At 41.0% G+C, this 20,752-nt stretch overlaps 1 protein-coding gene across 1 annotated transcript in view; it reads left to right on the top strand.

The window, feature by feature from the left end:
* Nucleotides 1-278: 278 nt before the first annotated feature.
* LOC104507390 (ribosomal protein S6 kinase delta-1-like) overlaps nucleotides 279-20,752 on the top strand; it is a gene marked incomplete at its 3' end in the record, with an annotated part of 36,622 nt that continues 16,148 nt past the window's right edge. The window contains exons 1-6 of the mRNA XM_010148645.1: nucleotides 279-284; nucleotides 753-788; nucleotides 4,141-4,261; nucleotides 13,561-13,676; nucleotides 15,672-15,765; nucleotides 20,082-20,141. Coding sequence (XP_010146947.1) covers nucleotides 279-284; nucleotides 753-788; nucleotides 4,141-4,261; nucleotides 13,561-13,676; nucleotides 15,672-15,765; nucleotides 20,082-20,141 — 433 coding nt within the window. The remainder of the gene's footprint in view (nucleotides 285-752; nucleotides 789-4,140; nucleotides 4,262-13,560; nucleotides 13,677-15,671; nucleotides 15,766-20,081; nucleotides 20,142-20,752) is intronic.

Genomic DNA, 20,752 nt, shown 5'->3' with positions numbered 1-20,752 from the left:
GCGATTATGAATTAAAGATGTCTATTTGATTTGTTTGGGTGGGTAAGCTCTTACTGCTGTTTATAAACCCAATACAAAACTTGGATTACAAAGGCTTTTGCGATCAATATTTATTTAAAGAAAAAAAATCCTGACAAAATACAGTTGTCTTTATGGTGTGTAGCCAAGCCTCGTTTTCACTGCAGTTTTCCTCTGGACAAAGTAATTAATAATTAATAGGCAAAGACTGTTTAAGAAGAAACAAATACGCAGGGAGAGAGTCAGATGTGTGCGCATTGATGGCTGTAAGTAAAGTGGAAACGCTGTCGTAGGAAATGCAAAGCTTCACATTCACAGCGAGGCTGTGTGCAGCTTGGATGAAGCCAAGTAGCCTTAATTAGCTGCGCTTATTGGGAGTGATGTGGCCCTAATATGAATTAATAGGAAGAGACTGGAAAAGATGATGGGGGATGTGCTCTGTGTAGCTTTGTTTCGTGAGGTGCCTTCTGTGCCATTTTGCCTAGAATGCACGCCTTCCTTTCTAATCACAGCAACTGACTCTGCTGCTAAAATACCTCACCATGTTGTATTTGGATATTAGACTTCTCTAAAACTAAATTACAGCGTTTCTAAGCGCGGAGGAACATGCAACTGTTCTCCTTTTCCCAGATTTTTCTCTTCAGCAACAAATCATTGTGTGTTACTCTCTTCAACCTCCAGACTGAAAATCCAACTGCTTACATGTTTGTCTTTTTTTTTGTTTTGCTTTTCAGATTGTTTCAAGAAAAAATCCAGAGGATGTCCAGGAGGTAACAGTTTAAACTTGTGCAAATGTCTTTGTGTATCAAACTATGCCTTTTGAAGCATCTTTGATGTAATTTAGCAGTTTTGTCTGTTTCCTCACTGTAATTGAGTTTTTTGTGTGTTTCCATTTGTCTTTAGCTTTCATAGTTAAAAACAGTAGCCAGCATAACATGTTGCAATTCATCCTTCAGTGATGAATCATGACTTGAAACAAAGTCTTTGGCAGTAAAGTGTCTTTTGATGACAAAACTGCTTTGATAACTTTGTAAGCTCTTTTCTCAGGGTTGGAATTGGCAAATTGATGGTTACTTAACACCTACGGGTAAAATTAGAGATCAGTCCACAATCCGAGTCTTAGGTCTCAGCTGTAGGTACTCTTTTCCTCTTTAACCAATACTTCACTGAAAAGCCTATATCATTACTGTCTATTAGTGAAGAGGGAAAAGGGAGGAGCGTAGGAGTAATTGAGAGATTGGACTGCAAGTCATGTATTATGCCCCTCTCTCTCTCTGAGGCTCCTTAAGTATTTTCCAGTGATATAATTTGTTAAAACTTGCTTACTCTTTGCTTCTGAAAAGGCTCTGAATAAGGGTCTGATGCATTCTTGTGCCTCTTTAATACCTCAAAAGACTCTTGGGAATCATTTTATTGAGACAAAAAATTACATCACATGTGTGTGGGTTGTGGGTTTGGGGTTTTGGATTTTTTATTTTAGATTAAAAAACTCTTTTTCCCCTCTTGATTTCTTCTGGACTAATGGCTTGACATTGGTACTATTATACTATGTACATGCAAAATCTTCCTTCAAAAGCACAACCTTATGGCTTTTCAGACATTATGTAACATATGCATATGTTCAATTTCTGGTGCAGTCTCTTACTACAGTTGAGGAGAACCTGGATAGTTGATGAAAGAAGAGCCCATAAATGAATTCATTGCATCTCTGGTCAAACATGAGTTACTGATTAGTGGCTTGGCAGAGGTGAGAATTGGCTAACACAGCTAACACTCCTTTGTTGCATCCTTCTTTAAAATCCTGAGAATCAGGCAAACATAAGCATTCATGCTTTTTGCCTTTTTTTTTTTTTTTTTTTAATCTCTAGGAGATTAAAATGGCCTATCAGAATCAGATGGTCATGGATCTGGTTTTAGAACTGTGTAACTGTAGTTTGTAGCCTGATGTTCACCTTTTCCAGGGAGACTCCTGAATTGAACCTATCCATGAACACATTCTGCCATTACCTTAATCTTAATTTGTGGGAAAACCACTTTAAAGCAGCTGTTGATGAACCATTCCTCAGAAAAATATATTGTGTCTTTCAGCTAGAGTATTGCATGAATACGTTAAGTAGTTTTGAAACAACAGCATAAGCATATCTTTTTAGTCATTGCTTTCATCTATGGCTGTAGGTTAGCCATGCAGGATTCCACAAACCCTGGTCTGTAAGAAGACTGGAATGTTCCATGAACTTCTTGGTCATCGCCCTCTTCCACCCTTCACTGTATCCAAGTAATGATTTTGCATGTGGTAGCATGTTAGGTGTGCTGTACATCTGTTTTAAGCAATCATCTGAGAGTTCCTAGTTACTAAAGGGAACATCCTAGATGGTAGTTGCTATGAGGGTGAATTCTAGAAGAGAAGCCACGTAAGCTGGGAGCTTTTCTGTTATACTGGCTTCCTATGACAGAAAAAGAAGCCTTTGAAAGAAAAAGAATATGCTCTGTTCCCACTAAAAATAAATCTACCTCAGTATTCCAAAATGCTCCATTAGAAACTCAGTAGACAAAAAATGTGTGCACACCTCCACCCTCTTGCTTTATGCTCTGTCTCATGCAACCCCCTTCTCTGTACCCGTATGGGCCCACTTAGCTGTGCCTGCCTGCTCCTTCAGAAGTCTCTTCTCATGTCCCTTCTGCATTGTCAGTACGTTATATACGTACAGCTGTACGTAAGGCTGCGTACTGTGACCTCAGCTCTATCAGCCAGTTTTCTGTCACCCACCTCTAACTGGTGATACAAGCCTTTGATACAGCATCTCCCTCTGCAGCCCATTATAATTCAAGATATCCTCACCCATTGTTGCTGGGACAGGAAGGAAGATAACCTTGTAAGGGCTTTCTTCTCAGAAGGATGAGAAGTTAACATGAAGTTGTCTGTGGAGGAGTTCATACGTACAGAAAGGCTAGCGGACTTTAATTTCCTTGCTTCTGGGGATTGATGGTGGCAACATGGCGTGTGACGCAATTGTAGCTAGGGTAGTCTTGTGGGGTTTTTCCTCTTACTCATTCACGGAGGAGAAAGGGTTTTTCATTGTGGAAAAGATAAGTCATGTGAGTTAATAGAGATCTGCTGGCTGTAGCCATGACAAGCACCTTGCTGTATTACAAGTCTAACATATGTTTTATGAAATGCTGGCTGTGCTTCATTGGGCCTTGAAGTACAATGTGTCCTTCTTCCACATCTGGCTTCTAAGGTGTACATTAGAGTGGAACTTTGCTACCTTTGCTGAGCCGCAAGCATGCAGAGGCGTGATTTCCGTGAGCTTGGCAAAGGTTTGAGGATGACCTTGATGGCTTTTGCTATGCAAGCTACTTATGGATATTTATTTTTTTCGTCTTGGCTATTGGGAGATCACTTGCAGCAGTAAAAACAATATGCTTTTAGTCATATGGAATCTCATGCTCTTATTTTCTGGCACCTTTCCCTGTTGCCTCCAACTGCTGACAATACAGTAACTTGATGTTTCAAAACCTTACCATCTTGAGCTGTTTTCTATTCTGTTTGCATGCCGCTCAAGAAGCGCTAATCATCCACTTCCTGGATATTGGATTAGATGGAAGTACAGCATTGAAAAAAGTATTGTTTCTGGTGGCCTGATCACTAGTTGGCCTCCTTGAGAGATTTGGAATTCCTTACTTGTATTGATTTCTCTTCCCTCGTTTTCTCTTTTGCTGTTGTGTTTCTTTCCTGTACCTGCAGCTGCACCGAGCCCAGCATGCTGCTACTGAGCATTGGATAGTGCAGCACTCCTCTTTGGCTTTGTTTCCTCTCTTAGAGGTTCCCTATGCAGCTGTGGGTCGCAGTGTGACTGAAACAGCACTGTCTTTGCCCACTCTGTTTCTTTCAGCTTTTACTTAGTATTTTTTTCCTATGCACTCTAGCCTTGTTAGTCAGAATGGGTCTTGAGGACAGATAATGACCATTTTTTCAATGGTTGTTACAGTTAGCAGTTCCAGTTGTATATTCGTTAAACGTATTTGCTGAAAGTAGCGGCCTGATAAAAATACGTATTTGTGGTGTGATGCAGTAGGAACAATGAACCTCACTAATGCTTCTCTCCCCTTTCTTTGCTTCAGATAGTCGTTTGGAAGAGATACAGTGACTTCAAGAAACTGCACAAAGATCTCTGGCAAATTCATAAGAACCTATGCAGGCAGACAGAACTCTTTCCACCTTTTGCAAAAGCAATAGTATTTGGTAAGCATAATTTCTTCCTGACTTGCTGAAATTCTTTGATAACTCAGTTATCTATCTATCTAAAACCTCTTGTTTTGTGGCTGCATGGAACTCTTTTCCATGTGCTTTTACTACTCAACTGTGTGGTTTGTTGTGTCGTACTTGTAGGTGTGCTGGTATCACAGCTTGATACTTTTATGTAGCCATGTCCTTGCTCCCACGTTAGAGATGTCACCCCAGATATTTATTGTTTTACATCTTCTGTATCAGTACAACGTACATGCCCTGTTTCCAGGAGCATAAAGCCTACATTAGCTTTGTGAGCAGCACTTGGACCATGAACAAAGATTTTTGTATACGAGCTGTCTGTGATTTTTAGTGATGAGGTATAGCAAGGTATCAAGTGGTGGTTGCAGAAAAATGTTTTTTGTTTTAGGAGTTTGATTGTAATTATCAGTTTTATCTAGCTAGACTTTTGAGATCACTTTTACTTACGGCAGTTAACTGTTTCACCAGAACAACTCATAGGACGGTTGTTACTCTACATGAGAAATATATGGTAAACAATAATTCGCTCTTAATAGCCAAAGGTCTTAATTTAATCCTGATGTATATGTCATCATGAATGAGCTGTAGGTGGACTTTCAGTGAAGTGGTATGACTCCATATAGAACTTCACCTACCACTCTCTTTTTAAGCAATGAGTTATGTTTATTTATTTATTTATTAATTAGCATGTGTTCTTTGTGTTTAGCACAAACTGTTGCTGGGTTTTTTTTTTGGTGTGCATGTGTGTATATATATATGTGTCTCACACAATATCCAGTGGATTTTTAAGTGGTTTTTCAGCAAGTTTTAATGTGTCCAGCATGTTTGGTGGGTTTTTTTGCATACATTCTATGCTTTGTGGGGGTTTCTGAGGAGTTTCTAAAGTTTTGATAACTATCTGGAATGGGTTTGGTGCATCCACCATGTGCTTTCAAGCCTTTTTGCCAAGGATTGTAACGTTTCTTTGCATGCATCTACCGGGTGCTCTTGCTTTGGTTTTGGGTGGCCTTTTTGGTTCTTAAAGTGCTTTTGGGTTGCAAAGGCATTTCTGTGGCATTTATGAGTTGTTCCAGTGTATCATTTTTCTAAAGCATCCAGCCTGTGATTATGCTTTTTCCTGGTATGCACTTAGTGTGGTGTTTGGTGTTTTTGGAAAACATCTCCCATGTGCTGCCTTTTTTTTTTTTTCTTGGCAAAGTTTCCGATGGGGATTTTGGGCATTTTTGGGTTGCGTTTCTTGTTTCCTAAGGTGTGGCTGCAACTTTTCTTGTGTCCAAGATTTCTTTAGTGCGTTTTATAACATGCACCTACTACATAATTTTCTGTGGGTTTTTAAGTGTCCAGCATGTTCGGCCTTTTTTGGGGTATGCATCTACCACTTATTGAGTGTTTCTAAGGCATTTCTAAGGCACTGCTGACAGTCCAGGGTTTTCGGTGTTTTTTTGGTGTGCACCTACCATGCGCTCTTTTTTGGTGCGCTTTTTGTGGATTTTTCAGTTTCTAAGGCATTTTTGGGTTACTAAGGCATTTCTGTGGGTTTGCAAGTTGTTTTAGTGTGGAGTGGTTTTGTTTTGTTTTTTTTTTTTAAGTGTCCAGCCTGTGTTTGGTTTTTTTTTTTGTGTGTGTACCTTATGTGTTTTTCAGCAACCAGCATGTTTGCCATTTTTTGGCAAACATCTACCATGTGCTGTCTTTTTCAGCATGGTTTCTGGTGTGAATTCTGACCTTTTTTTGGTGTGGTTTTTTGTTCATAAAATGTTCGGCATGTTTGTTTATTTTTTTCTTTGTTTTGACCAGCATTTCTTAGATTTAGCTTTTTTCATGAATATACCTCATGATTTTTGCTGTGTTTTTAAGCATTTTCTAGCATTTTTTTAACATGTCCAGCATGTTTGGCATTTTTTCTACATGAATCTACCACACACTCTTTTTTGATGTTGTTTTTGGCAGGCTTTTTTGTTTCTAAGGTGTTTTGGGGGGGCTTTTGAGTTTGTTGGTTCTTTTTGGGGGGTACTAAGGCATTTCCATGAGGTTTACGAGTTGGTTTTGTCGCTTTTTTTGGTTTTGTTTTAGGTATCCAGCTTGTGTTCATGGGTTTTTGTATGCACCTTGCATGGTAGTTAGTGATCAGCATGTTGGGTGGGGTTTTTTTTGGCATGCACCTGCCATGTGCTCTGTTTTTTGGGAAGGTTCCTGGTACGGATTTAGGGCGTTTTTAGGTGTGGTTTTGGTTTCTAGGGTGTTGCTGCAGTGTTATTTCTGTCCAGAATTTCTTTTATAGTCTTTTTTTTTTCGGCATGCATATACTTTATGATTTTCAGTAGGTTTTTAGGAGTTACTCAGTGTTTTTTTGTGTCCAGTATATTTGGTGTTTTTTTGGTACACATCTACTGCGTGCAATCATTGGGCCTTTTAACAGGTTTTTAAAATTCCAGCATGGGTTTGGCATTTTTTTTGGCATGAGTCTACCATGTGCTTTTTTTTAATGTGGTTTTTGGCAGGCTTTTCCATTTATAAGGTGTTTTGGGGTGGTCTTTTCAGTGCCTAAGATGTTTTGGGGTTATTAAGGCCTTTCCATGGTGTTTACAAGTTGATTTAATGTGGTGCTTGGCTTTTTCTCTGTGATTGTTTTTAAGCTTCCAGCCTGTGTTTGGTTTTTCTATGTACCTTGTGTGGTGTTTAGTGTCCAGCCCGTTTGGCATTTCTTTGAAGGCATCTGCCATGTGCTCTTTTTTTTGGTCAAGGTTTCTGTTGTAGATCTTTGCATGGCTTTTTTGTGTGGGTTTTGGTTCCTGAAGTGTCCTCACAGCATGTTTGGCATTGCTGTGGTGGTGTCTTGAGCGTCCAGCATGTTCGGCGTTTTTTGGCATGCTTCTCCCCTGCACTTTTTTCTTTCCCCCCAACATTTTTGCACCTTTTTTTGGAATAGTGTTTTGGTTTCTGAGTTGTTGCTGCAGTGGGTGTTTCAAAGATGTTTTGATGGGTTTTTAAGCATACAGCATACTTATGGCATTTTTTGCTGTGCATCTGTGATGTGGTTTTAAGTGTTTTGAGCATCCAGAGTGGGTTTGGCTTTATATTTTTATTTTTTCATCCTGCTATCATATGCTTTTTTGTGGTTCCCCCCATATATCTTGCTGAACACTCAAAATGCTAAAATGTTTGGTGTTTTTTGGCATGCATGTAGTGCATGCTTTTGTGTGTCTTTGCACACGTTTTCCATGCATTGTGCCTGTTTTCAGTCTTTATTATCACACATGGTTTTGCATGTTTTTTCCATTTGTTGTGCCCGTTTTAGCATCCAGCCAGTGTTTGCTGTGTTTTGGCCCTCACCTAATGCCTGGTTTTGCAGTTTGTGTATAATTTTTGGCAATTTTAGTGGTGTTAGGCATGCATCTAGTGTGTATTTTTCCACATTTTTCCTCTGTGGTGCATATTAACGTGTTTTATCATCCGGTGTTTGGCTTGCATTTTTGAGCACACATCTACTGCATGCTTTTACATGTATTTTTCCCTGTATCATGGTTTTAGTGTGTCTTAGCATCCTGTATGCTTTTGGTGTTTTTTGGCATGTGTTGCTTTTTTAGTCTATTATGCTTTTTGGCATAAGGTGTTGTGGGTTTTTTTTGGCATTTACTATTACTTTGGGATAGTCAAGCCTGTCAGTTTGGAAAGCGCCAGAAGTGAGGTGGTTTAGTCAGCCCTTTTTGCACCACGTTATGTGACAGCACTATAATACTGCCCGGGGTTATGGTGATGTTGCAGTATTTGCTGGCTGTCTCCCTTTGCCTTGGGTGCGGGAAAACTGTATGGAACTTTTGGAGGCAAAACCTCAGCCTGGAAAGCACAAATTTTCCTTTTGATGTTTCAGGACCAAATACTGCCACAGACTTGTAATTTTTGCTAGTTAGTGCTATACTGTGTTTGTTCTTGATGACGGCTACATGTAGGCATGGCACTGAGGTCCTTAAATAATGTGAACAGCTTTGGACAAGTTGACGTTGGCATATGACCGGAATCCAAACTGCTGCTATAGCTTCTAGGTCTGGTTTACAGAGTAGAGTGCTCACTGGACAAGTTATTTAAAAATCAAGTATTTGCAAAGCATAATTTAACTTCAGGTAGAAAATATGGTAGCTATTCATAGGGGAGGAAAGAGGGGGGTGAAAAAAAATCAGGGTGGAAGAGAGAATGGCTTCTCACGTCATAAATAAATTTGAATTGCCAGAAATGCAAATTAGCTGGTTTTACACTAGCTCTGTAAGCAAGGGAGTGAAATCTCTTCTGAAAGACATTCTTCTTCTATTGTATTGGTTAAACAAACGTGACAGCAATGTACATTGTAAGAGAAGGAAATCTACAGAAATACTCAATGTGGTTATTTACAAAATGCACTTTGAAATTAAAAATAAACCAAAACAAGGCCCACTACTTTTGAATGAAGCTGAGCCACAGAAGAATACAGGAAAGAGGGTAACGGAAAAACAAATTTGAAATGATTGGTACCTAGCTGAAAGGAACAGAAATGTCTGACTCTTCAATTTAAGAATTATTCTTCTGTTTAAAGGATAACATTTTACTCCGTATCCTTCCATCTCACTTCTACAGAAAATAGCTGCTGAGTGTTTTATTTTATTTTAAGGCATTTGTCTTCAGATCGGTCCTAGTATATTTTTGTACTAGAGAAAAATGATCTAATTTTAGTAGATTATGGGGTTTTGACAAACAACTTCTCAGTCTCGTTCACTTAATGGTGAGCTGCAAGGTCCATCTCTATTAAGATCTTATGTTTTCCAGCTGCTTTAATGGAGTATTTTTGCAGTGTTTCTTCCTTGCGGTGATGTTCTACTTGTTGCGGCTTCTAAACTAATTAGCACTGTCAGTCTTGCTGGCAACTTGTGGGTTTTTTTTTTTTTTTGAGTGCTTTAAATAACACATACGTATTGTTTTGTGGAGGGTGCGCTTACGAAATGAGCACTGGTAGTTCTGTCAGTCGAACTTCTTTGTAGTTAGAAGTATTAAACCTGAGCAGAATCTCAAGTTCAGCATTCAGAGTTTCAGGAGATGTTGTGGAGAACTGAGATGTATTTCAAAATGAACGAGTCGTGCTGTGCTTCCATATTTCATGCCACCAAAGACTTGCCACATCTGCAGAACTAAACTGCGCTGCATGTTTTACACCACAGCTTTTGATAATTTTCGTGTACAAGTGCATGTGTTTTTATGCTTTTAGCAACAGAGCTGCTCACATCAAAGCACGGAACTTGTTACAGGTAGGAAAAAGAAATCATTCCCCTTCTTCTGCACTTCACTTGAACCTTTTCCACCCATTTTATGGAGAAAACCTGGTGACCTCGCACATGAGAATCTAAAATGTCCTAACACATCCAGCTGTTAAAGCTTTTCTGAATTTTTATGCAGCAATTATGATACCTATTTCTGGGAAGTGATTACTCTCCTTCCCTCAACATAATACTCTCCTTCCTTCAGCATAATTTCTTCAGTATTTTCCAACTATTTTTTTTGTTGGACACTTCAGGTATCCACATATGTGGCTACACGTGGTATTTTACAAAAATACTGGCAAATCTGTACTCAGCATCTCTTGTATCCAGCAACTGCAGAAATATACTCTAGTGTGAAAAATATTCTCCCTCCTGACAAAAAGAAACCAAAAACCCCCAGATATTGATAACTTGCTAGGAGTGAGTCAGAAAAATTATTCATGTTGTAAAGCTTCAGATAAGGATATTTTATGGATTTGAAAATACCCAGTGAAGTAGCATATTTAAGAATTAGGTGTCATGTATCCTAGAATCATAGAATGGTTTGGGTTGGAAGGGACCTTACAGACCATCTAGTTCCAACCCCCCTGCCATGGGCAGGGACACTTTCCACTAGACCAGGTTGCTCAAAGCCTCATCCAGCCTGGCCTTGAAGATATCCAGGGATGGGGCATCCACAGCTTCTCTGGGCAACCTGTTCCAGTGCCTCACCACCCTCTCCAGGAAGAACTTCTTCCTGATATCTAATCTAAACCTCCCCGCTTTCAATTTAAACCCGTTACCCCTTGTCCTGTCACTACAGCCCCCTGTAAAAAGTCCCCCCCAGCTTCCTTGTAGGCCCCTTCAGGTACTGGAAGGTGCTGTAAGGTCTCCCCGGAGCTTTCTCTTCTCCAGGCTGAACAAGCCCAACTCTCTCAGCCTGTCCCCATAGCAGAGGTGCTCCAGCCCTCTGATCATCTTTGTGGCCTCCTCTGGCCTCACTCCAACCAGTCTATATCCTTCTGATGTTGAGGGCTCCACAGCTGGATGCAGCACGCCAGGTGGGGTCTCACCAGAGCAGAGTACAGGGGCAGAATCCCCTCCCTCGACCTGCTGGCCACACTTCTCTGGATACAGCCCAGGATACAGCTGGCTTTCTGGGCTGCCAGCGCACACTGCTGGCTCATGTCCAGCTGTTTGTCTACCAGTACCCCCAAGTCCTTCTCCTCAGGGCTGCAGTACAATAGGAGGTCTTGCGAGGAACTAATTGAAACAACAACACAAACCTTGTGATGTGTTTTGTTGTTCAGATCTGCTCCAGGAAATTAACTTTCCCTGATTCACTTTACAAGAATTTATACATGGTTTTGAATGAGTTGTTTCTGGAGGCATAGCAGAACTGTGCTAATGCATTTGTTACGTGCTAAGAATGCAGCTGACACTTCCTACAACCCTGGAAAGACATGGTCCCTATAACGAAGTTTTCATGTGCCTGAGAGGTGTAAATAATGGTGGAAATAACATTGATTTAGATGCAGGAAGGGTTCCCCAATAGGAATGCTTGAAGAGTCAGCTGAATCTCTAAGCACCTTTGAACATCTGACTGAGAAGGGTGGTAGTGGAAGTGTTGAGCAATAGAAGATCGCTTGAAAGTATGAAAATAGGGAGAGGGGGAACGAGTTAGGCAGGGCTGGCTGAGAATGAAACTGCCAGCAAGATGCCGAATAGTCTGTAAACAAACCAGTACTGAGCTATGTTCTTCCTTCCCCTGAAGTCCTCTAGTTCTCTAAGTGGTTGTCCTGAGAGTGTGTCGTGATGCTGATGAGCTGGAAAATGTGACACTGACTAATGTTTTAACAGCTCCGTCCATTTTAACTTTTATTTTTAAGCTCAGCTCCCTAAGAAAATAAGGCTTATGTAATTGTGCCATTAGAAAGTCCAACCTCTTACTCACGTGGCTGGCGTTGGCTAGATTTGAGAGGGAAACCTGCGTTTCTGCAGAGTATGTGCAATGGCAGCTGGGTGAGAAGGGAGCGGGTGCCGTGGTGCTGCCCAGGGCCAGGCAGGCTCAGCTCCTAGCCCTGAGGTGTGCAGCTGCCTGGAGAATCGGGGAACGTGTCCTGGTCAGCTGGGCAGTGCTGGTCCTGACACGGCCAGCCTGATGTCTGGCGGAGTACTGAGGAGGCATGCATGAGGACAGGCACACTGGATTTTGATGATAGAGTGAATTGGGGAGAGAAAGATCCCTGGGAAACCAGGAAAAATATCTTCTAAAATATATCTTTGCTCACTTGTAGAAGTTACCTGTTTTTGGGCCTTCTTCAGTTTCAGTGATTTTGGTGTGGAGTTTTTTTTTCTTTGCAATTGATTTTCTGTTTCATTATAACAGTGTTCATGTTATTTTGTAGATAGGTTTAACTGGCCCATGCTGTGACACTTTACTGAGGGAAATTGTTTTTCCATGATGTCCTATTTTGCGTGGGATGAAACAAAAGCCCTTGTGCACCCCCGGTGTTGCTCTGAAGTCATCGGACAGTGTAATAGAGCTTGATTTCAGTGTTGCCACTCAACGTGGTAGCGTTGCCTTTGCCTTCTTTCTGCTTGCTTGTTTCTCGCTCTTTTGTATGGCTGCTAGTGTTTGTGCAGCTGAAAGGGCAGGGTGAACAAGTCACGGAACCGATCCAGCTGAAAATTAGCCCGACGATGTCTTTCCTTTCCTTTCATGGAAGAATAACCCCCAAAAGCTTTGTTTGTGATCTTGTGAGCATGTGTGTGTCTTTCTAGTTTTATTTTATTTTTTTTCTGGTACCACATGGGCAGGAGCTATTTACTTGAAGAATTTCTGGAAAGAATCCTGCTTTGATACTTTCTTCTGGGATTATGTTTTTGCTTGCTCTGAGTATAAATGAATTTTGCTTCTGTATTCAATGTCTCTTTTGTTCTCTTCAAAGGTTAATGCCACAGAGCTGTCACAGGTGGTTCTTATTTTTCTGGTCATGCTGTTACAGCAATACTGTTTCTTGAACTTGTCTTCTTAGTCCTTTTTTTCCCTCTGTATAGCTGTTCCAATATCTGTTCCATTCTCCTCCAATTATTACTGTTAACCTCTGCTCTCTTTCTTTTGTAAACTTGTAACTATTTCAACAACAAAGCGATGTTGATATGAAAAGCTAAAAGAAGTTGTGTGCAATTGTGAAGAATGTGAATTTAAGGTAGCAATCCAAGGGTTCTTTCTCCTGAGAAGCTAATATCTCAGGTGAACTGTGGGATTGTTTTTAAATTTGTTTTTTCTAATTGGAATGTCTTGGGTGCTGGGTAGGGAGAAGGGAAGGATCATGCATTTTGGTAAACGAGCTGCTTCCCAGCTCTGTTTATCTCTTGAATCCAGGAGGAGATGAGACCCTGTCTGCATGGAGCTACTTCAGAGGAAAGCTTCAGTGCCTGATAGTAGGGTTTTACCATCTCCCCTACACTCTGTCTCCTCCATGAATGGCACCTTGGAATTGATGATCTGTTTGGGGGCTTTTAGCGATATTTCGTTTACTGTCCGCTCATATTGTGCGTTGTTCTTGAGAATGTGTGAAGAATGCTCAGCTCCTTCCAGGATTTGGGCTGTAATCAAGGCTGACACTGACTGGCATGTTGTCAAATTGTGCATGTATCATTTATTGTTAGATAACACTGGACATCCGTTAGTGTCTCTTGGCTAATCAAGAGTGTTGCCTCACATATTCTTACGATAAGAGGGCGAAGGATTCTTGTCGTAGCTGCCAGCTTGCATCATCTGAGTGGATTGCAGAAGACGGGACTCTAGGGACAATAGAGCATAGGAAGTTTGAAGATTTGCTATGTTCTCCTGAAGCGCTGGAATGACTTTCATAGACTCAGGGCATTGTCTCCAGAAGGTTGCTTTTGTCTTGATCTTTTTTTTTTTTTTCCGTGGTGATTCTTATTGCAGAATAAATGTGTAGTTATTTCTAAAACTGTCAATCTGTGTGTTTGTTCCAGGGCGATTTGATGAAACTGTGATTGAAGAAAGAAGGCAATGTGCTGAAGATCTGTTGCAGTTTTCTGCCAATATCCCTGCTCTCTATAACAGCAAACAACTTGAAGAGTTTTTTAAGGTTTGTTAGTATTTGCAGAAGTATTTGCTTCTTACTGATACGAATAAAGTGTAGTGCTGATTCTGCTTTACTTCATAAGCTGTTGAGTGACAGTGAGGTGAACTGACATGCTTTGTGAAATGACTGGAAGTTTTCCATTCACTAGAAATGTGGCTTTAAAAAAACCCCATGCCACACCTCTACAAGGTGGAAAGTTTTAGATGAACTTCAGGTGAAGGGGTTCGGAATTTGTATTTATTGAGTGATGAGCAAACTTGTGATGTTAAATCCAGGTGTTCAGTGGGGAAGTAATAAAAGTATTGTCACTGTTTCTGTACTTTATGTAGGTGCTTATAGTTTCAAACCAAAGGTAATAAGACTGTCTAGACTTTTCATATGGCCTGTTACGGATTCAGGTCTGTGACAACAAATTTGGCATATAACTAGTCAGATAGGCTGCTGATACAGTGTTGTGAGAACCACTCTCCAAGAGGACAGTACGTTGATCCAGACTTCCTCTTTATTACATCTGAAGCAGGTTTTTTTCATTAAGTGCTTCAAATCTCTGTATTTTCAGTAACTTAGTCCAACATTCTGCATACACATAAGCATAAATTTATATGTAAATGCAATAATAGTAACTCCTTGGAATTAAGGAAATGCTCATCTGGCTGAGTTGGGGTTTAAGTGGTATTGAGATGTTTAGTATACTTAAATGATATGTATGCAAAGGCAAAATTACAGTGAAGCTTGAAAATCTTCACTTGTTTTCATGATGTTATTGCAGAGGCCTTTAAAATACTTAAAATTTTCTTTAAGCTTTTGTGGCAACAATGAATGGAAGGCTGAGTGGGAATATTTTACTTTTCCGTTTATTTGCATTTTTACTTTTTCAGTTCTTTGGAAATACTTTGGTGGTTTTGGGTATTTGTTCAGAGATCTTTTTGCCTCCTTTGCTTAACAAAAGTATTAGTCTTAGCTTGCCAATGGATCTTTTCCGGCTTTGTAAAGCAATGAATAAAACTAGAAAGGCATTAATTTTTATAGGAGCAAGTATGTGTACAGTGGGAGTTATGCAAGTGTAATAATTTAGGCTGATTTGTTTTGTGTCACGTTTTCCTGTAAGAAAGCCTTAGGTTTTGATCGGTCACCAGCTCAGCCAGTGCCCTTTAGATCTGCTCACGGGTGGTTTTGTTCCTTTTCAGATTTTTGTGCAAATAGCTGTGGAGTGATAGATTTGGACAATGAAGTCTTAGAAGCAGTGGAAAGGAATACTGTATCTGTGTACTAAAGACCCCAGAAAAACGGTCTGGCTGGTGTGGAAATGTGCTGGGCTAGTTCAAGGCGGATTAGGAATGCCCGTTTGTAACACTGCCTTGGAAATGATGCAGTTTCTGGTAAAGTTTCAGAAAAGCGTGCACCTGAGATGCAAAGCACAAATTAAAACCCCCAACATTAAGGTGGATTGTAGTGCAATTAATTGCTCCCATTACTTCACTTACCTTTGATTCTTTCCAGGCTTGGAAGGGAATAATGTTCTTTTTATATGCTGACCTGGCCTTATCTTCCCTGTTTGTCCTGTCTTGGTTACGAGTCAACACCAGATAGTGGGTCACGGCTGGGGCATGTCTGATGGACAGACCCTCCTGAGTGAGGGACCTGCTGAGCTAGGGACCTCCACTGAAGGGCACACACTGTATATGCCATGAGAGCAGGAGCATTGCCGTTCTCTCCTTGTTAAACTCTGGGCTTTGCAGGTAGATCTGCTGCAGCCTGTGTGGTTCAGGACTCTGAAGCTGCAGTAGACTAGCTGTTTAGATACCTACAAAGTCTGCGGCAACCAAACATGGCCTGACCAAAAGCCCTTGTTTAATTTTGCAGGTTTATATAGTTTAATTAAATGCATTAACTCTAATGGAACATTCACTGGTTAAAAACTTTGACTATCATTTCTATAAAATTAGACTTTTCATAGAGCACAGCAGCTAAGTAATTCCTCTCCCTCTTTCTTTTCAGGGTGGAGAGGTGCATGATGGGTCCGAACTGATTGGTCCTGTTGAGCCTCTGTCCGACCCTCTGACGGACAACTTGTCTGACTGCAGCTCTGAAGGTTTGCGTTCTTTTCTCATGTAACCTTATGGCATGGTCTGTTTTAAAGCAGCACCTAAATGACAAGTGCCATACTTGTAGTAGTGTCAGCATCCAGCTTCTGTTTGCTTGGTATGACAGAAACGCCGGAGCTGGGATTGAGAGAAGCTGGGCTCAGCAGAGCTCTGCCTGCACTGCGGGAAGTTTGCTTCCAACAGGAAAATCTATGGGAGTTTGTCTAGTGCATTCTAGAATCCAAGTGCTCTATTGCTCAAAAAGCACTGTTTTTGGTGCCAACTGAACCGTCCCCTCAGGTTTAAATGTACATAACCCTGCCTGCTTCCAAAAGGTTGGGCAAACAGTGTGGTGGGGTTCACAACTAATCATGACCCAAGCCTCTAGCTGTAAAAATTTGCTGAGAACTTTAAAACCATTTTGAGATTGATCAATAAATACAAAGATGACTGAATTTGCCTAGAGCATGAAAAATATGTTTAAGATTTGAACTGTCCCATTCATTTCAGAGGGTTCTCACTCAGCTCTTCATGCTCTGGGTGTTACCATGCTTTTAGTGCTTAGCAAAATCCAGAAGGGAGTACATGTCGTATTTTAGAAATTTAAGTATGCCTTCTGAACTGAGCATATGGGAGTGGGGAATGTTAAAGCTGACTGCAGGGCTCAGGGAGATAAGCAAGTTGCTTAAGTCTCTTACAGAAACTGCCAGCATTTTATCTTTTCCTAAAAAGAGCTCCATATTCTAGAAGGTCTGAGATGATGTGTGTTTGAGCCAGCGTGAGCTGCGCTCAGATGAATGTTGGAAATTCCTCCCTTAGCTTGCTGAGGTTTTCTGGTTGTGCTATGCCACTGGAGGGTGCGTCCCTTTTCCTAAGATGGCACTTCCTTAGCACGCTGTAGAGATGCACGTGCTGGGTTGGATACCAGACACAGTGTAATTTGTGGCACGTCACTTGTCCTAAATAGTCTATCTGTAAGGCAGGGTCTGGCAGCCCAAGTAAATACTGTGCTTCGGCTTCTTGTCTGCTTCTGGAGCCTGAGCTACCTTAAGCTTCTCTCCGTATATTCATCTGCCAGGTACCATGCAGTCTTTTAGATACTTAGGGGTTTCATAGTTATGTTTCAGACCTTGTGCCTTCAACAAATTATTTTCCAACCCTTCAGATTTTCCTTTGGAACTGTTTTACACTGATGTATAAATATGCAATATTATACAAACACTTTTAAAGCTTATTTGGGATTTTTTTGATTTTTTTCCCCGTTAAGAACTAAATTTCCTCTGGTCTCTCTCTGATGTTGAACTTACTTTGCTAAAGCTCTGATTGAATAACGAGCTTCTAATCGTGGCTTGCTTATTTTTTCCATGAGGTTGTATGACTTGCCACTGGGATCTTTCAGTGTCAGTAACTACACACTCAGTTATGTAATACAGTCTACATCTGCAGTGAGTTTTGCAGCTTATTTTGTAGCTCCTTCTGTGATGTTGATGGACTAATGCACCCACAATGCATTGTTCTGTGAAGGGAAGGTATAGAGCTGTTTAATTAGAGAAGGTAGTTATCATAAATACGGGTGACTTGTTTTAAAGGGGCACTGTTTCTGTGAAATTTAACATTCCAGATTTTGACACGCCCAATTTACACTGTGCCTTATAAAAGTAAAAGTGCTTCTAAAAAAGCTTAACGTGAACATTTCTATACTTCATTCACAAGGGCATCGTTTTTAGAAGAAGAAAAGCACCTCCTTTTATGTAAGATAAAATACTGAAAGGGAAAAAAAATGCTGGAAAATAGAAAAAGTGATGGATATCCTTCCTCTGAATTGGTTGGAGTGCTTTAGGGGATGCTTTCAAACAACTATGAGCACAGGATTTCCAGATGCCAAATGTGATTTATGGAGTTATCTTTTTCTAAAAACCTCTGTGTCTTCCAGCTCATATTTTCTGATGTTCAAAACTGAATTTTTGGCGGGGTTCTAGGGGCAGAAGGAAACATCTGTCTTTAAGGCCTCTAGATGGCAGTGGCAATACTCGGCTCTGAGTCCTCTCCCTGCTTCTTCTCCGGGCATCCTGCCTGCATCTAATTTTTCCCTGTCTGATGATGGTAGATAACTGGGACTAGTTCGCTGTGTGTGTTTTATGAGTGTTCAGGTGCCTCCCTGTGGGCACTGCTCCTTCAAGCTGTCGTACTGAGGGGTATCGAACCCCTTCCTAACAGGTGCTGGTGTTTGCTTATAAGGGTGGGTTGGGTTTTCTCACTGTCATCTGCTCTTTTCAAAGTTCACTCTGTAGAAGGTGTGTAAATTAATGGTAGAAGCAGCAAATTAATGGTAGTAGAAATGTTTTTGTACCAACATAAGCGCTAAGTATCTTGCTTGTAAAAGCAGTTAGGCATTTCTTGCTTCCACAGGGATCTGTGTGCCCCGACTTTCCATCAGGTTTTGTTTGGAAACTACATTTACTCCTTATATACCTGGTGAAATTGCTTAAGGCAGAGACAAAGACAGGAATTTATGTTCGATTTTTGGCGTCATGATACTCATCAAATATTCCTGACAGTCTGTCATCTTCTCTGGGTACGTGCGGTGATGTTCAAATGTCCAACTTCCTCTCCAAAAGTGTGTCTATACCAATCGTCAGATGGTTTAGAGAAATCCTCCAGGAAGCTAATATTTCCCCCTCGCCTTCTGTTTTACCATGTTCACGTTACCTTCCCCAAAATAAGCCTATGCAGTTCAGACTCTGCCTACCCCCCTCAGGCTGATTGGAAGCCCCATGACTGTGGTTATGTGGTGCCAGACCGGGGCTCTAAACCTGCCCTTAAGTCAAGTTTATTAGCTCAGCCTCTGTGCCATGCTAGCTGTGGTCAGGTGGGCTGCAAGAGAAGAGCAAGCATGGTTTTGTTTGGGCTGTAGGGAGAGGAGCTTGGGTCTGTCTGAAATCTGCGCTGTGGGGGTGCACTGATCCGTCTCGTGTGGGTGGCCAGCACATCCCTTGCACAAACCACCAGCTTTTCCATCCGTTACCTGCACCCCTTGCCTGTCAGTCAGCTCTGCTTCCACCTATACATTCCCTAGCTAGCAATTTCTCTTCGCTGAACAAAATCACTTGACTCCTCTAAAATGCTGTTTAGTAAATTCTTGGTCCTCCACACCCAAATTCGACATTGCTGTCCTTAAATTGGACAGATGAATGGCCCATTAACTAATTAATGAATCTTCCTTCTTCCTTTAACCATTCTGTGGTGAGGTGGCCCTCTTTCTTGCAGGACTCGCGGCTACACAGTCCGAGTTCCCTGCATGGACTCTTTGCTTGATGTACCTCCCCAGAAAAGTTTGGGAGCATTGTCTTCTGTGCACCCTGACCCCTCCTGTCAGGTAGTCTTGTGTCACTAGGTGTTGCTGTCCCTCGCTTTTCAGACAGAGAGGGGCTGGTAATCTGTTCTCCTGCCTGTTTTCTCCTCTAACTCAGGTTAAAGGAACTGCTAGCTTTTAGAAAAGCAGTATTTCTACAGTGCTTTCTTACTCCTCTTCCATAAATTACAATCTCCCTCTGTCTCTAGAGTTGCAAAATCGAAAAGTTTGAATTAGTTGCCTTCGAGTCAGCTCCTTGCTACTGCCGCATACTGTTTGAGGATGAGTCAGAACACTTCACCTGATAATGTGGATAAACTCTTGACTGGTGATAATACAAAAGAAAACAGACACCAGGTTTTTTAGCTCAGAATTTACTTTCTCTGTGTGTACAGACAGCTGAATGTCTTGACCTTGTTGCCTGTTTTATTGCCTCAGTAGGTACATGTGCCAAGGTGATAAAACAAACTGCCACTTGATATCCAGGTGGCACTGCCAAATTCGTGGCTCGCTCCATATGTCTCATGCAGGGTACTATTCTGGAATGACATTTTTGAGACTGAAAGCTGGCTTTTTTTTTTTTCTTGGTGTGTAGGTCCCAGCTTTGAAGGCTCTCTTGTTTTAAGTCTCCTTAGCTGTAACTCATCAGAGCAGTGAGAGATAGGGATTAAAGTGCTGCTGCTATTGAAATTAGGTGAGTTGGAGTGCTGAGTTTTGAATTATCCTGCCCTAAGCAAGCACCTGTGTTCTGTTTCTTGAACCTTGGAGGCAATGGCAAATCTAGTACCACTGCCACAATTTTAATGGTGTGCCACCAAATGGATGTCTCTAATAGCCCGTCAAAGAGCAGTTTCATATTATGTACTTTCACCTGTAGTAGGGTCGTGCCCTTTCATTTTGATGGCAAGTGAAGATCTAAGCTGTTGTACAAAAGCATGCCAGAAACATTTCTGTCATTCTTGTCCTTTTCAGTTCGAAAAGAGTTAAGTGGACGTGATGATGTGACACTTACGAGCCAATCAGAATGTGGAGGTAAGATCTGGAAGTTTTCCTTTACACGGTGGAATTTAAATTATTAGAAAGTCATAATTGTGAGTGACTGCTTTTCATGGATGATAATCCTTACAGGATGAAACGGTGTACGCGTAAAGTGTATTTGTTGCCATTAATTTCCAAATAACCCTGCTAAATTGCTGTGGTTTAGTTACTGAAGGTTGGCTTGCAGTAAGTATATATGATTTTAGGTTATGGCAAATGTAAAATAAAATGTGTCAGCTCAAATTTCAGTGAAAGAGGTGTAGACAAATTCATTTTTCCCTGTGTTAGCAATGGAAGAAGAGGATACATGGTAGATGCAAGAGTGCTGCATGATGCATAAGCTGACAGTACCTCTGTGTTGATTAAAACTCAAATTTACTGTCTTGGGGATGCTTCATCTCACTGATTTAAAACAGTATGTTGGGGTTTCTTGCAACAGTAATCCAGCTCGTGCTGATTGACTTTTCTAATAGCATTCACACCGAGAGGGTTAGTTTTGTAATTTCTTGGAGCCCAACAGCGTGCAGGCTTTGAAAGTTTAAGTTGGGTGTTAGGTGTTGGTCTCTTCATTCTCAGTATTAAAACGAACATCGGTTGCTCTGTGG

This window comes from Eurypyga helias, unplaced genomic scaffold (genome assembly GCF_000690775.1).
Source record: "Eurypyga helias isolate BGI_N326 unplaced genomic scaffold, ASM69077v1 Scaffold31973, whole genome shotgun sequence".
In the NCBI taxonomy this organism is placed as follows: Eukaryota; Metazoa; Chordata; class Aves; order Eurypygiformes; family Eurypygidae; genus Eurypyga; species Eurypyga helias.
This window is presented reverse-complemented; position numbering and strand designations above follow the sequence as displayed.